The 14,257-nt window shown below is 40.4% G+C and overlaps 1 protein-coding gene across 1 annotated transcript; it reads left to right on the forward strand.

Moving 5' to 3' along the window:
- The first annotated feature begins 586 nt into the window (after window positions 1-586).
- Window positions 587-5,129, forward strand: LOC125074366 (all trans-polyprenyl-diphosphate synthase PDSS2-like). Its single transcript, XM_047685670.1, has 2 exons — window positions 587-838; window positions 4,170-5,129. The coding sequence occupies exons 1-2, from the start codon at window positions 587-589 to the stop codon at window positions 5,127-5,129; spliced, it is 1,212 nt and encodes a 403-aa protein (XP_047541626.1).
- The last annotated feature ends 9,128 nt before the right edge of the window (window positions 5,130-14,257 follow it).

Below are 14,257 nucleotides of genomic sequence, written 5' to 3' on the forward strand. Positions count from 1 at the left end.
CGCACTGAACTGTTCTGCGTTTGTATTTTTATACATAGATAATAAATATAATAATATCAACATAAGTTTCTTGCACTATTTCCACTAAAGGACGGAGAGATTCATGAAGGTTTAGGCGTATAATTCATTATGATTTTGAGTAAATCGGCGGCGGTGTTACGACGATTGTTGAAGTTGTCAGAAAATATTATGCCGACCAATAGAGATGTATTTTATAATATAAAAATGAAATCAAATTATAATTACTTAAAAAAAAAAAAAATTTTATACAAGACTTTCGTTAATCACTTGTATGATTTCAAACAATTTATAGCGTTTTTTAAATATGTTTCAAAATATATCATTTTCAAACACATATTTATATTAGCGGAGTCTACTTAAAGCCTAACATCTTAGTAGATTAAATATATTAACACAACCTTAAACTAGATAAAGCACTTTAAACAATAAATACACAAACGCGCTAATTGAATTCTAAGGCTAGCAACACAGTCATAATATTTAAACTTCTAAACATTCAAACACGGCATGGCTGTCGAGCCACACGCATAACCCGTTATAGAAATAAAAAAAAAAAAAAAGAAACATGGCTTTCTCCTACACGGTTTCCCGCGTCTTTAGACGCGCTTCGACGTTCTATTTTCAAAAACGCCTAGAAACAACGGTCGCCAGTTTAACTAAGGACGAGATTATGGTTCTATTGCGACCTCCTTTTTCAAATTGGAGTAATATTATACGCGAAGCAGAGAAAGTGGTCGGTTATCCGACATCCTTTATGAATCTGCGATGTCTGCTAAGTGATGAATTCGCTAACTTGGCTCTCTATCTACGGAAATTGGTGAGTTTTTATCATTACATTATTATCTTGGAATCTCGTGAACTATTCAACCGATTTTGATGAAACTTTAGTGATATTTTATATATGTATATATTGTTAGTTTTGAATTAAGAATGTCTTAACGGAAACCATCAACTATAACATCCCTATAAAAAAGATGTCTACATAGTTACTAACAATACTGTACGTTTTTTTTATAGTTTATTTGTGCGGAACTGTTAGTAGACTAATATACTTGAAGTTAAATTAACAAACAATGTAGAAAAGTAATTTTCTCGTTTCTCACATTTCACGTCACACGTTAATCACTGGCTCACTCATAATAGAAGACAACAATACTGTAACAATATTAACCGAGATAAAAAACTGGTACATAATTAATCTTTAAGTCGATATGGCTCAGAGATTAAAACGTGTAGAGAGTTGCCGATTCGAATCCGAGCAGCGTCCCTTACGGTGTTTTTTTACATGAAAGAATAGAAACAATACCCTTATTTAAGGTTATATTAATTTACTAGTATTATTAATCCATTAAAGCTTAAAGGTTGATTTTGGAGTGGAGACGATAATAGACCTAGGGTTCGGGATCGATCCTGCGACTATTTACATAGCTAGGCGCCCCTTTAACCATTGCGCTGTTGACCCCTAAAATTACTTATAATACAAATTACGCACGTGAAAATTCAGTTGCATTTGTGTTTTATAACATTGGTCGGATGTGTGAATGGATGGTAAGTGGTCACCACTACATTGGCTTTGTAAGAAATATTAACAGTTCTTTACATCGCCAATGCGCCACCAACCTTGGGAACTAAGATGTTATGTCCCCTGTCTGTAGTTACTCTGCTTTAATCACGCTTTAAACGAAGACAATAATTACTAAGTATTGCTGTTTGTATGTAGTATATATAATAAATGGTACCATCATTATCATCATAATGATCAGCCTGTATTAGTCCAAGGCGCCCTGAGCCCGATCTTCAGCCCTTCTCATCCACTTTCTACCAGTTTGATGGTACCACTCATTATACTCCATCACTCATATGAGTGGTACCATAAAGCTGAAAACTGCAATCTTCGGTTAAGCATCACGTTTAGCCACTGCGCCGTAAAAGTAAACTTATGTTCCTTACTGTAGTTGTTAACAAGTGATCATAACTTTACTTATGTAGGTTAAGTCGGATTAAAAAAAACAAAAGTCAGATGGAGCGATTAGAACATTAGAGTGAAGCGAAAGAAACGAATACAAATCCCCGTAGTGCGCAATGACGCGCCTCATTGTTAATCTGTCCAAAGTGATAGCACTTTAAATATTATCAATTAGGGTTCCGTACCTCTATAGGTAAAGAGGAACTCTTATATGATTACTTAGTTATTCTTCTGTTCGTCTGCCTGTCTGTCCATCAAGGCTCTTTTACGCAAAAACGCGTAGAGGTTGAAATTAATACCAAATACTGAGTTGTCAGTCAAAAGATATGGTCATTTTTGTCGCATTTCTCGTTGACTTTTTTAGCATTAGCATTAGCAGCCTGAAAATTTTCCCACTGCTGGGCTAAAGGCCTCCTCTCCCTTTGAGGAGAAGGTTTGGAGCATATTCCACCACGCTGCTCCAATGCGGGTTGGTGGAATACACATGTGGCAGAATTTCGTTGAAATTAGACACATGCTGGTTTCCTCACGATGTTTTCCTTCACCGCCGAGCACGAGATGAATTATAAACACAAATTAAGCACATGAAAATTCAGTGGTGCCTGCTTGGGTTTGAACCCGAAATCATCTGTTAAGATGCACGCGTTCTAACCACTGGGCCATCTCGTTGACTTAGAATCTTGTAATTTGAAAAAAATCCGAAAGAAATAAATTTTTTGTTAGATTACAGTACTGTCTGGTGATACGGAACCCGAAGTGTACGAGTCCGAATCGCACTTACCCGGTTTTTAAGCTCGGATAGACACGACATACATTTTATATATAAAATATAGCACGTTATATTAGTCATTATAATAAATATACGAGCTTATTATGGTGAAAGTAAAATATTCAGTAGGTTGACTAGATTTTGCGTGAACCCAAAATAACATCAGCTTTCTTTTTAAAATATTTGTAACACGGACGAATTTCGTAATTTAGCAAGTTTATTTTTTTATATGACAACACATAATTCTATATAACGTAGAAAATATAATATACGTGTTAATAAATAAATATTGGACAACATCGCATAATTTACTCTGATCCCGATGTAAGTAGCTAAAGCACTCGTGTTATGGAAAATCAGAAGCAACGACGGTACCACATACCCAGACCCAAGACAACATAGGAAACTAATGAACTTTTTCTACATCGACTCGACCGTGAATCGAAATCGGGACCTCGTGGTGGCGTACCCATGAAAACCGGTGTACACACAACTCGACTTAGTGAATATCTCAGCTATATCATACACTACTAATATGTTCTTGATAAATATATCTTCATTTATAATACCACACTATTACACTTAACTACATATATCCAGTTTAATTTGACATCCAAAGTTCCAATTCGTCGATGTTCGAAACGCCATTTGTCAAAATATACTTTAATCAAGCAGGTTTTTACAAGAACTTTTGAATCACAATTTCACAGAATTGTACATTAAATTAAACGTAAAGTTAACATCGGTTCGGCATGTAGATTCTACCGAGAAGAACCGACAAGAAACTCTGCAGTTACTTTTTGAACATTTGAGATATTTATCTCAAATGAGTGTCGTAGGTTCATACTCTGATATTGGGTCAATTTGATGTCAGATGCTGTTTAATTGTATTTTGTCTTCTTGTTGTTAAAGAAAACTAAGTACACTAATACATAGTGTGGTTCAGAGAGGAATACATAAGAAAATCTAAATATTATTTTAGAAATATATTAGGACTTAAGCTAAAATAAACCTTGTAAAATGATTATTTAATTTTTTTTAAGAGATTGTTATCTATAGTGGGCCTTGTTCTATTCTTGATCTTATCGGGGAGTGAGTTGATGTTCTGAACGAATCTGTGATATTTTTCTCCACTGTTATAAAGCATCCCTATGCTTTATGAGTTGATGTGAGGTTTCCTCGCAATATACGTGTCGTTAACAAGCAGTTTTAACGACGTTTATCCACCTCTTAATATAACTTCCATCTGCGGCTTTATCCGTGTAAAAGTGTGAGAGTTTGTTAGTATTAGGCAGCCTATATATCAAGATATCTTTAGGAAACAATACTTATTACTTATTTTTCTGTTAATATATCCATGCGATAGATTTGGAACATCAGAGTTTTCTAAAACATTTAATAATAAAATTTCAGATCGGCAGCAACCAGCTTGTGATGCAAACAGCGAAGAACGTGCTGTATGGGGACTGCAAGAATCTCCAACCGTGGGGCCTCGTCATTCTCCTGCTATCAAAGTCCGTAAAATCGTCGAGCACAAATTCGAAGGCAATAAATCAACAACAAAGGGAGCTAGCTGAGCTGACGGAAATGATGCGGACTGGACATCTTATTCACCGCGGTATAGTCAACGTACCTTTCGCAAAGCGATCGAAAAGTACCGAATCGGCGATATTCGGGAATAAAATTGCTATTTTACTTGGGGATTATCTCCTCGTCACAGCAAACGCCATGCTCGCTGGACTAAGAAACGCTGATGTTCTTTATATAGTATCGAGTGCTCTTAAAGATTTATCTGAGAGCGAATTTTTTGGTGACAGAGACGAACAAAACATGCCTTTACCTGGCAAACCTAAGTTAGCCAACGACGATTTTAGTTTCACATTTGATACAACGTCAATGACAGCAAATAATGTCTTGGGTAAGCCAAGAAAAGAATGGACTGCACGAACTGTCTACAACGGCGTAAGTCTACTCGGTAGAGGATGCCAATCAGCAATGGTCCTTGGTAAAGAGAGCCGCGAAAATCAAAACTACGCCTACCAATTCGGCTGCCATGTTGGCCTGGCTTGGCAAGCTGCTGCTGAATTACAGAACTTAACATCAGATAATAAAGCGCAGTTTTGCTTGGCAAGCGCTCCTGTGTTATTTGCATTGGAAGGTAACCCGGAACTCTATAAAATAATAGACCAAGCGAAAAATAACGTAAACGATGTCGATTATGAAGATTTAAAGTTTAATATTCTAAAGACGGACGCCGTCGATAAAACTAAGATGCTTTACGAAGATCACGCGACTAAAGCTATGGCGTTAATTGATAACATCGGGGACAACGAATCTGTTGATATGATAAAGAAATTGATAAATACATTTTAAATATTTTTTAAGACTGATTCGTTTCGGAAATTATATTTATATTTGTATGTGAAATTGCACGTAAGGAATTATTTAATTAAGTTATCTTTTTATAGATATAGATTTAAATCTGATGCGTGTCTAATTTTCCCACTGCTGGGCTAAAGGCCTCATCTCCCTTGGAGGAGAAGGCTTGGAGCATATTCCACCACGCTGCTCCAATGCGGGTTGGTGGAATACACATGTGGCAGAATTTCGTTGAATTTAGGCGCATGCAAGTTTCCTCACGATGTTTTCCTTCACCGCCGAGCACGAGATGAATTATAAACACAAATTAAGCACATGAAATTTCAGTGATGCCTACCTGGGTTGGAACCCGAAATCATCGGTTAAGATGCACGCGTTCTAACCACTGGGCCATCTCGCTACTTTGTTGTAAAAGAATGCTTAAAAGCAAGGTTTTGAAAAATAAATTATGCGTCTCTGCTGTTAATCGTTGAGGAATCTTGTAAAATTGTTCTTTATTAAAACTAGATGGCGTTAGTACCTTTACTATATATGTATTCTTGCGTCCATGACTTTTTAAACCTTGTTTTAATTATATGTTGATCTTTGATGTCTTGTTATACTCGTATATTTAATTATTTACTTGTATATAATTTAATTATGTATTTGTAATTAGGTCGTGGATTTTGCACCAATGATATGTATGTTAAGGATGTCAAAAGAAGCACCGCGGTGTCTTTACTAATGACGATCATGTCAAAACTCTGTTTATGAAATTAGATGTATGTCATTAATTTATATCACAGATAAAAAATAAATAATATGCATAATGTCATTAGGTGTTTGTTTTTCTAATTCAATCAAAAAAAAAAACTTATTTAAAATTAGAATCAAAATATTATTTAGTAACAAATATTATTATTAAAAACGAGTTGCTCTCTTATTTAGTAAAAATGTTGTATTTGTTATTTTGTCGTGTAACTTCGGCATGAACCTACCCATTTTTTCTTTTTCAAATATGGAACGTGGTGAAGGGTCCGGTAGACTGTATCGGATTTGTACTGACTAACCAAGATGTACCCTTAGCAGAAATTTGAATTCCTCTGCCTCAATTGTGTCTTTTCGTATTATAGGTTCACTTTCTCTTCTGCTTGGTGGTAAGGTTTGTGTAAGCCTATCCGAGTAGGTGCCTACTCATCAATTTTCTTTCTGCTTAATCTAATTCTTCCTCTGAACAGTAATACTTAATTTTTATGTTCCGGTTTGAAGGGTGAGTGGGCCAGTGTGATTATAGCGATATTTCTTCCTAAACAAATATTATTCTTCATTGTAAAAACGAAAGAAATTTCTGTATCGTATCTTTGCTTGTCACAATGGTAAGTCACGTCCAACCTAAAGCCCTTGGGCTCTTATCACGTGTGATACAAGTGGCAGAAAAAGGATTCTCTGTATCAGAGGCCCTAATTTAAACCTGTGGTTTTCATAATAACCAACTGAGATCATTTTTGTTAAATTTAGTCGAGCTAGAGCCCTAGAGAGTCTAGTAGCGATCAGTCGAGTTATAGCTAAAATTAACTTACCAGGTCATGCAAGTGAGTAAAGAAGGCATATTATTCGATACAAGATTATATAGATGATAAAAAAGCGTGGAGTTAATGCTTGTTGACTTCCAGGCAGGACACATAACACTAGCACTAGCACTAGCAGCCCGTAAATGTCCCACTGCTGGGATAAAGGGCTCCTCTCCCTTTGAGGAGAAGGTTTGGAGCATATTCCACCACGCTGCTCCAATGCGGGTTGGCGGAATACACATGTGGCAGAATTTCGTTGAAATTAGACACATGCAGGTTTCCTCACGATGTTTTCCTTCACCGCCGAGCACGAGATGAATTATAAGCACAAATTAAGCACATGAAATTTCAGTGGTGCCTGCCTGGGTTTGAACCCGAAATTATCGGTTAAGATGCACGCGTTCTAACCACTGGGCCATCTCGGAGACATAACATACATATATATTTGTATTTAACTAACATGACTGTATTTTTAGATGTTGAAAAAGAGTACTGAGTTATTTGCCGGCTCATCTCGGTAGAGTCTACATTCCGAACCGGTGGCAGCTTTATTTTAAATAGTTTGTTAAATGACGATTTAAAAGAGCTTGTAAACGCCTACTTGAATAAAGTATATTTTGATTTGATTTGATTTGATGAAACTACAATCCTTGTTACATTAAATACTACGATTACGTCAAAAACATTATCATGTATTTTTTATGGCATAGTTTGGCATACGAGCATATGGGCCTGATGGTAAGTGGTCAATGGCGCTGTAAGAAATATTAACCATTCCTTACATCGCCAATGCGCCACCAACCTTGGGAACTAATATGTAATGCCCCTTGTGCGTGCAGTTACACTGATTCACTCACCCTTCAAACTGGAACACAACAATACTGAGTACTGTTGTTTAGCGGTATAATATCTGATGAGTGGGTGGTACCTACCTGGTGGCTTGCACAAAGCCCTGCCACCAAGTAATTAATATATAATATTGTGATTTGAGACATCAGCTCGCCCTACATTTTGATCTAGAAAATAGTGTATTAGTGGGAAATATTTTGTGTATGTCAAATATCGTCATTGCGCCTGCAAAAGTCGCAGTATGTTTTTTTTCTTATTTTTAGATTATTATGCCGTTTTAATCGTTATTTCAATTTATGTAGCTTTCGATGTATGAACGTCACATAGGTACATTTTAAAACTTTTAATTTATTGAACATATCACAGAACTGTTTTTAGAGTACGTGCGTATTGAAATAACGATTAAAACGTCATAACAATCTAAAAATAAGAAAAAAACACATAGCGACTTTTGCAGGCGCAACGACGATATGTAATAATTACTTTGAAACAAACGAACGATTCTAGCAATAACTAGCACATACTTTGCTTTTATATTTACAAAGGCACACATATTTAATAAGTTATAGGAACCAACCGAAGGAGCAAAGTTAAACAAACCTTAGGTTTATATATTCCATGGGTTTTTTAGTTGAACACTACAAAATATATCTTTTTTTAATATATAACTATATTCCACTTAATGTTTTATATTCACTGTAGTTTAGTTTGTATAGTTCCGATTACAATTCCACAGGAATTCAACGCCATTTTAACACGAATCTGTCATGAAAAGCATAGACTAGTCAATATCACGACTATTTATTTCGCATCCATTGAACGTTAAAAGTTGTTGATTTGACTTTACTCCTCTTTTCCTTAGAAATGCTTTAATTGTTAGTTCTAATATTCTATTATTGTCAAAAACTAACTTAAAAAATATTTTATAAAAACATAGGTTCGTCTATGACTCCACCTGTAAAATTACACCTGAACAGCCAAGTGTTAGAATAAAACGATGTAGTACCAAACTTAAGGTATAGATGGCGTTGATATTATGATGTAAAATTATAGAACCTTAAACCGCAGATATGCAGGGCGGGATTTAGGGTAGGGCAACCGGAGGGCCTCCACATGACAGGGATTTCGACGAGTCAACAATGTTAAATATTATAAACGCTTTTACGTTTAAATTTATCATCATGAAATTGCCTACATGTTATTACGTACTGAAAATGACAACCATACCTAGGTTTTTTTTTTTTTTTATGGTATAGGGGGCAAACGAGCAGGAGGCTCACCTGATGGAAAGCGACTACCACCGCCCATGGACATCTGCAACACCAGGGGGGTTACAGGTGCGTTGCCGGCCTTTAAGAAATAAGTACGCTCTTTTCTTGAAGGTTCCCAAGTCGTATCGGTTCGGAAAAACCGCCGGCGAAAGCTGGTTCCACAGAGTGGTTGTGCGAGGCAGAAAATGCCTTAAAAATCGCGCTGTTGTGGATTTACGGACATCTAAGTGGTGTGGGTGAAATTTAGAATTTTGTCGAGATGTCCGAAGATGGAATTCAGTTGCCGGGATTAATCCAAACAATTCCTCGGAACACTCCCCGTGGAAAATTCGGTAGAAGATGCAGAGTGATCCAACATCTCTACGCAACGCCAAAGGATCGAGCAGATCAGAAAGGGCTTGATCGTCGATAATTCGAGCTGCTCTACGTTGGATACGGTCAAATGAAAGGAGCTGGTACTGGGGAGCACCCGCCCAGAGGTGAGAGCAGTACTCCATGTGAGGCCGAATTTGCGCCTTGTATAGTCTTAGGCGATGGGCCGATGTGAAATACTGTCTTGCCTTGCTGAGCACACCAAGCTTTTTTGATGCCAATTTGGCTTTGCCTTCCAGTTGACCGCGGAACTGAACGAGGCTCGAAACATCAACGCCAAGTATTCCGATACTAGCTGTGGTGGCTAACGGAATGTTCTCGAATCGTGGAGATACGACGAATGGTGTTTTTTTAGCGGTTAACGCGCAAACTTGCGTCTTTTTGGGGTTGAAATGGACTAGGTTTAGCCGGCCCCAGTTCGAGACTTCGTTTAACGAAGACTCGATTTCAGACACAAGTTTGTTCCGGTTTTCTTCGACGTTTTCCCGAGATATATTAGCACGGCCGGTGTATGAGGTGTCAACGATACTGTCGTCTGCATAGCAGTGAATGTTCCTGATTTGCAACAAGTCATTGATATGCAGAAGAAACAGAGTGGGTGACAGAACGCAGCCTTGTGGAACACCAGCGTTGACGAATTTTTGGTCGGAGCATGCACCGTCGACAACGACCTTGATGCTCCGATCTGCCAAAAAGCTGGTAATCCAACTGCATAATTTCCCGGGAAGCCCATAGGAAGGAAGCTTCGAAAGAAGCGCTTTGTGCCACACGCGATCGAAGGCCTTCGCTATGTCCAGACTGGCTGCTAATGCCTCCCCCTTGCTCTCAACTGCTTCCGCCCATTTATGAGTAAGGTAAACTAGAAGATCACCGGCTGAGCGACCTCGACGGAAACCGTACTGGCGGTCACTAATCAGCTGGTACTCCTCTAGATACCGCAGGTGTTGACAGTTTACAATGGACTCCATTACCTTGGAGAACAAGGGGGTGATGGCTATAGGCCTATAATTGGACGGGTCTGATCGGTTACCCTTTTTGGGAATCAAGTTTCAAGTTTGGGAGTCAATTCAGGATGCACTAAAGCAGTTTTCCAGGAGATCGGGACGACGCCTAATGCGTAAGATTGCCGGAAAAGACGCGTTAAGACCGGTGCCAACTCGGGAGCACATGTCCGTAGCACGATTGGAGGGATGCCATCGGGTCCACTCGACTTATGAATGTCCAAGGAAAAAAGTGCTTTACGAACTGCACTTTGCCGGAATATAACCTCCGGCATCGTGGTATCACATCGCGGTATTGTTGGTGGTGAATTTCCTTGGTCATCCAGGGTCGAATTCGACGCGAAGAGGGAGCCTAAAAGATCAGCTTTCTCTTTCGCGGTATGGGCCAATGACTCACCGTCCTTGTGCAGAGATGGAAAAGAAGGCTGACAGAAATTCCCAAGAACAGCCTTAGCGAGAGACCAGAACGCACGTGTTCCTGAAGGGAGACGCACCAGTCTCTCGCCAATTCTGCCAATGTACTCCGTCTTCGCCTTAGCAATCACATTTTTGAAGGACCTAGAGGCAGAGTTATATTCCTTTCTGAATGCGCTGGTCTTTACATCACGAGACGCTGATGCGTTAGCCCAGTCATAGTAACGTTCCCATTTTCGGCGTGAGGCCGTTTTGCAGAAACGACCAAACCAGGGCTGGGACTTGCCACCGATGGGCACCGCAGAAAACGGAATGAACAGTTCCATACCCTGAAGCACCACATCGGCAACAGAGTCGGCAATAATGCTCGGATCATCCAGCGAGAAACAAACCCGCCCCCATGGGTAGGAGGCAAAGAAGGACCGCATCCCATCCCAATCCGCTGACTTGTAGTGCCACACGCGGCGGCAGCCCATGAAACGAGGTCGTGAGTACCGCATAACCGGAACTGTACTCCGAACGAGACAGTGGTCCGACTCGCGTGTTAGGTGACCTGTCATTCCTAACACGCGAGCGAGTCGCTGTCGAAAACTAGTATTAAATACTCTCGAGTCATCCTTGACCCGATCTAATCATATATATATCGGTAACCAATATCTTATTGCACAATAATATTATTAATAACTAATTAATAATATATTAATACTTAAGTTTATAAGATCAGTTGAAAAATAACTCAGCAGACTCTTAGATATGACAAAATTGATTCTTATCAAAGATTAAGTCATTAATTTTATCGTTCATTATATTAATTTAACATATTATAAATTTATTGAAATATATGTATATGCTTTACAAATATCATGGAATATTAATGACGACGGCGATTTACGGATATGTTGAGGGTTGATAGAGGAGGAGGTGTTCCTTCCCTCGCCTAATCCGATGGAAGGGCAACCCGCCGCAGCCGAAGAGAGTTCAAACTTCGACAGTGATTTTATGTGCTTTCCATTGGAGTGTTAACACTGTCCAATTCCAGACTTTGGGCTGGCTAGTCAGCAGAAGGTCCAGTAGGGAAGGCGCTTGCCCGTCAATGTCTGGGATCCTGGTGGGCTGATCAACCAACTGGGTCAAGTCATGCGTGAGAGCGAAAGCATGGGCAGTCCTTCCCGCATGGTCAGTTTTGGAGGACTTCAACTATGATTCATAGTGAGCGTTAAAGTCCCCCAAAAACACCAGTTCCGCGTTAGGAAACTGCTCTTGCGCAGCATCTGCCACCCGACTAAGATGGTCAAATAGTCGGCTTGTCTCCAAGTCACCATTGTGGGATCTGTAGAGGCACACGTAGACCCGACTCTGACGAACCAAGTCCACACGTACCACCAACAGGGAGAAGGAAGGGTCCTCCAAGCAGCGCAGACGGTGACAACAAACATCCGTCCTGACGAACAAGCATACTCCGGCTTTCGCTTTGAAGGATTCTTCAAGCATGTAGCCGGGATAATTAAGGTAGCTGGTATCGACAGGACGGAGTATTTGAGTCTCCGTCAGAAACAACATTGCTGGCCGTGCTGTCTCGAGATGGTGGTGGACAGCATTGAGGTTAGCGTGGAGTCCACGGATGTTAACGAACTCAACCTCAAACAGCGTGGGAATGGTGGGGGTGTGCACCGCTGTACGACCGTCATTTCTTTTATGCACTGTCATGGATAGGGGGAAAAAAGAGGAAGAGACGTGAAGCGAGCGATGCGTTGCCACGATAAGGACGGTCAAAGTGTAGAGCTGTGTTTCCCCAATAAGTTGCCAGAAGAGAAAATAAACTGACCCGCCGGGCGGAAGGGCCCCCGAACCCTCCCGGTAGTGGCCGCCGGGACCCCACCGTCCGGTCACCAACCGGCACGACGGTCCACACCGGGATTATGCGTGGCCTGGTGGGGCAGCCTCGCGAGCTGGTTAGGAACGCTTGGGCCCCTGTACTCTGCCACGGGCGGCCAGCGGAACAACCTTTTCTACGGGTCTCCCTGACCGGCGGGTCAATACACTTTCCTCCAGCATTGGTTCAACAGCAACATCCACCGGACCAACACTTATCGCGACAATGCGCGCTCGGGCACTGGCTGTACGCCGACTGATCTCGAAACGCGGCTGCAAGCAGCCACTTCACGAGTGTTTCACCATGCGTACGGTGGTAACAAGCCAGGCGGATGATTGACATCCTACCACCAGATGAGCAGATGGTCGCTCAGATGTCCCTTAGTCGCCTCTTACGACACCCATGGGAGAGAGAGGGGCAGTGAATTGTATTCTTACTCCGTCACTGCACGGATTAGTCCAGTCAAATTACGAAATAAAAAATATATACATACATAAAATTTAATTAAATTGAATGGTTGGGGAGAAAACGACGAAAAATAGAGAAAAAAGTAAAATTTTTGCCTTGCGGGAGTAATAACTTAAAAAATATTAATGTTATAAAAAAAGTTTCAAATAAAAAAGTTAATAAATTTTATTTAAAAGAGAAAAGGTCTCTACAATTTTTTTCCTAACACTGATATATCTCGAGATATCGAATTAAACGCGTTTCCATCGAAATGACCTTGAGCTGACCTCAGTAAAACCCCTCAAATTGGAATTTATGCACAGAATACACCCCTATCGACCCTTAAAATCCTAAAACTGTTCGTTCATGATTTTTTAACTCATTTTTAGCCATAATATGACTGGACTACTAGCTCAGCTAAGGGCGAACGAGTGTTTATGCTCCGCTTCAATCTCACACTTTTTTTTTTTTTTTTTTTTTTATGTCATAAGGTGGCAAACGAGCAGGAGGCTCACCTGATGGAAAGTGACTACCACCGCCCATGGACATCTGCAACACCGGGGGGCTTGCAGGTGCGTTGCCGGCCTTTCAGGAAAGAGTACGCTCTTTTCTTGAAGGTTCCCAAGTCGTATCGGTTCGGAAAAACCGCCGGCGAAAGCTGGTTCCACAGAGTGGTTGTGCGAGGCAGAAAATGTCTTAAAAATCGCGCTGTTGTGGATTTTCGGACATCTAGGTGGTGCGGGTGATATTTGGAATTTTGACGAGATGTCCGAAGGTGAAATTCAGCAGCCGGGATTAATTCGAACAATTCCTCGGAACATTCCCCGTGATAAATTCTGTAGAAGATGCAGAGCGATCCAACATCTCTACGCAAAGCCAAAGGATCAAGCAGATCGGAAAGGGCTTGATCGTCGATAATTCGAGCCGCTCTACGTTGGATACGGTCAAATGGAAGGAGCTGGTACTGGGGAGCACCCGCCCAGAGGTGAGAGCAGTATTCCATGTGAGGCCGAATTTGCGCCTTGTATAGTCTTAGACGATGGGCCGACGTGAAATACTGTCTTGCCTTGCTGAGCACACCAAGCTTTTTTGATGCCAATTTGGCTTTGCCTTCCAATTGACCGCGGAACTGAACGAGACTCGAAACATCAACGCCAAGTATTCCGATACTAGCTGTAGCGGCTAACGGAATGTTCTCGAATCGTGGAGATACGACAAATGGTGTTTTTTACAACAAACTTTTAAAAACACAACGTTCTTTTTCCTTCAGAAGCGTCACCAATTCCCAGTCAAGTTGGTATTTGCCATGTCGACTAGTAAGAGCCAAGCCGAGTCCAAATTTTAG

The sequence above is a fragment of the Vanessa atalanta genome, chromosome 27 (assembly GCF_905147765.1).
Source record: "Vanessa atalanta chromosome 27, ilVanAtal1.2, whole genome shotgun sequence".
Taxonomy (NCBI): Eukaryota; Metazoa; Arthropoda; class Insecta; order Lepidoptera; family Nymphalidae; genus Vanessa; species Vanessa atalanta.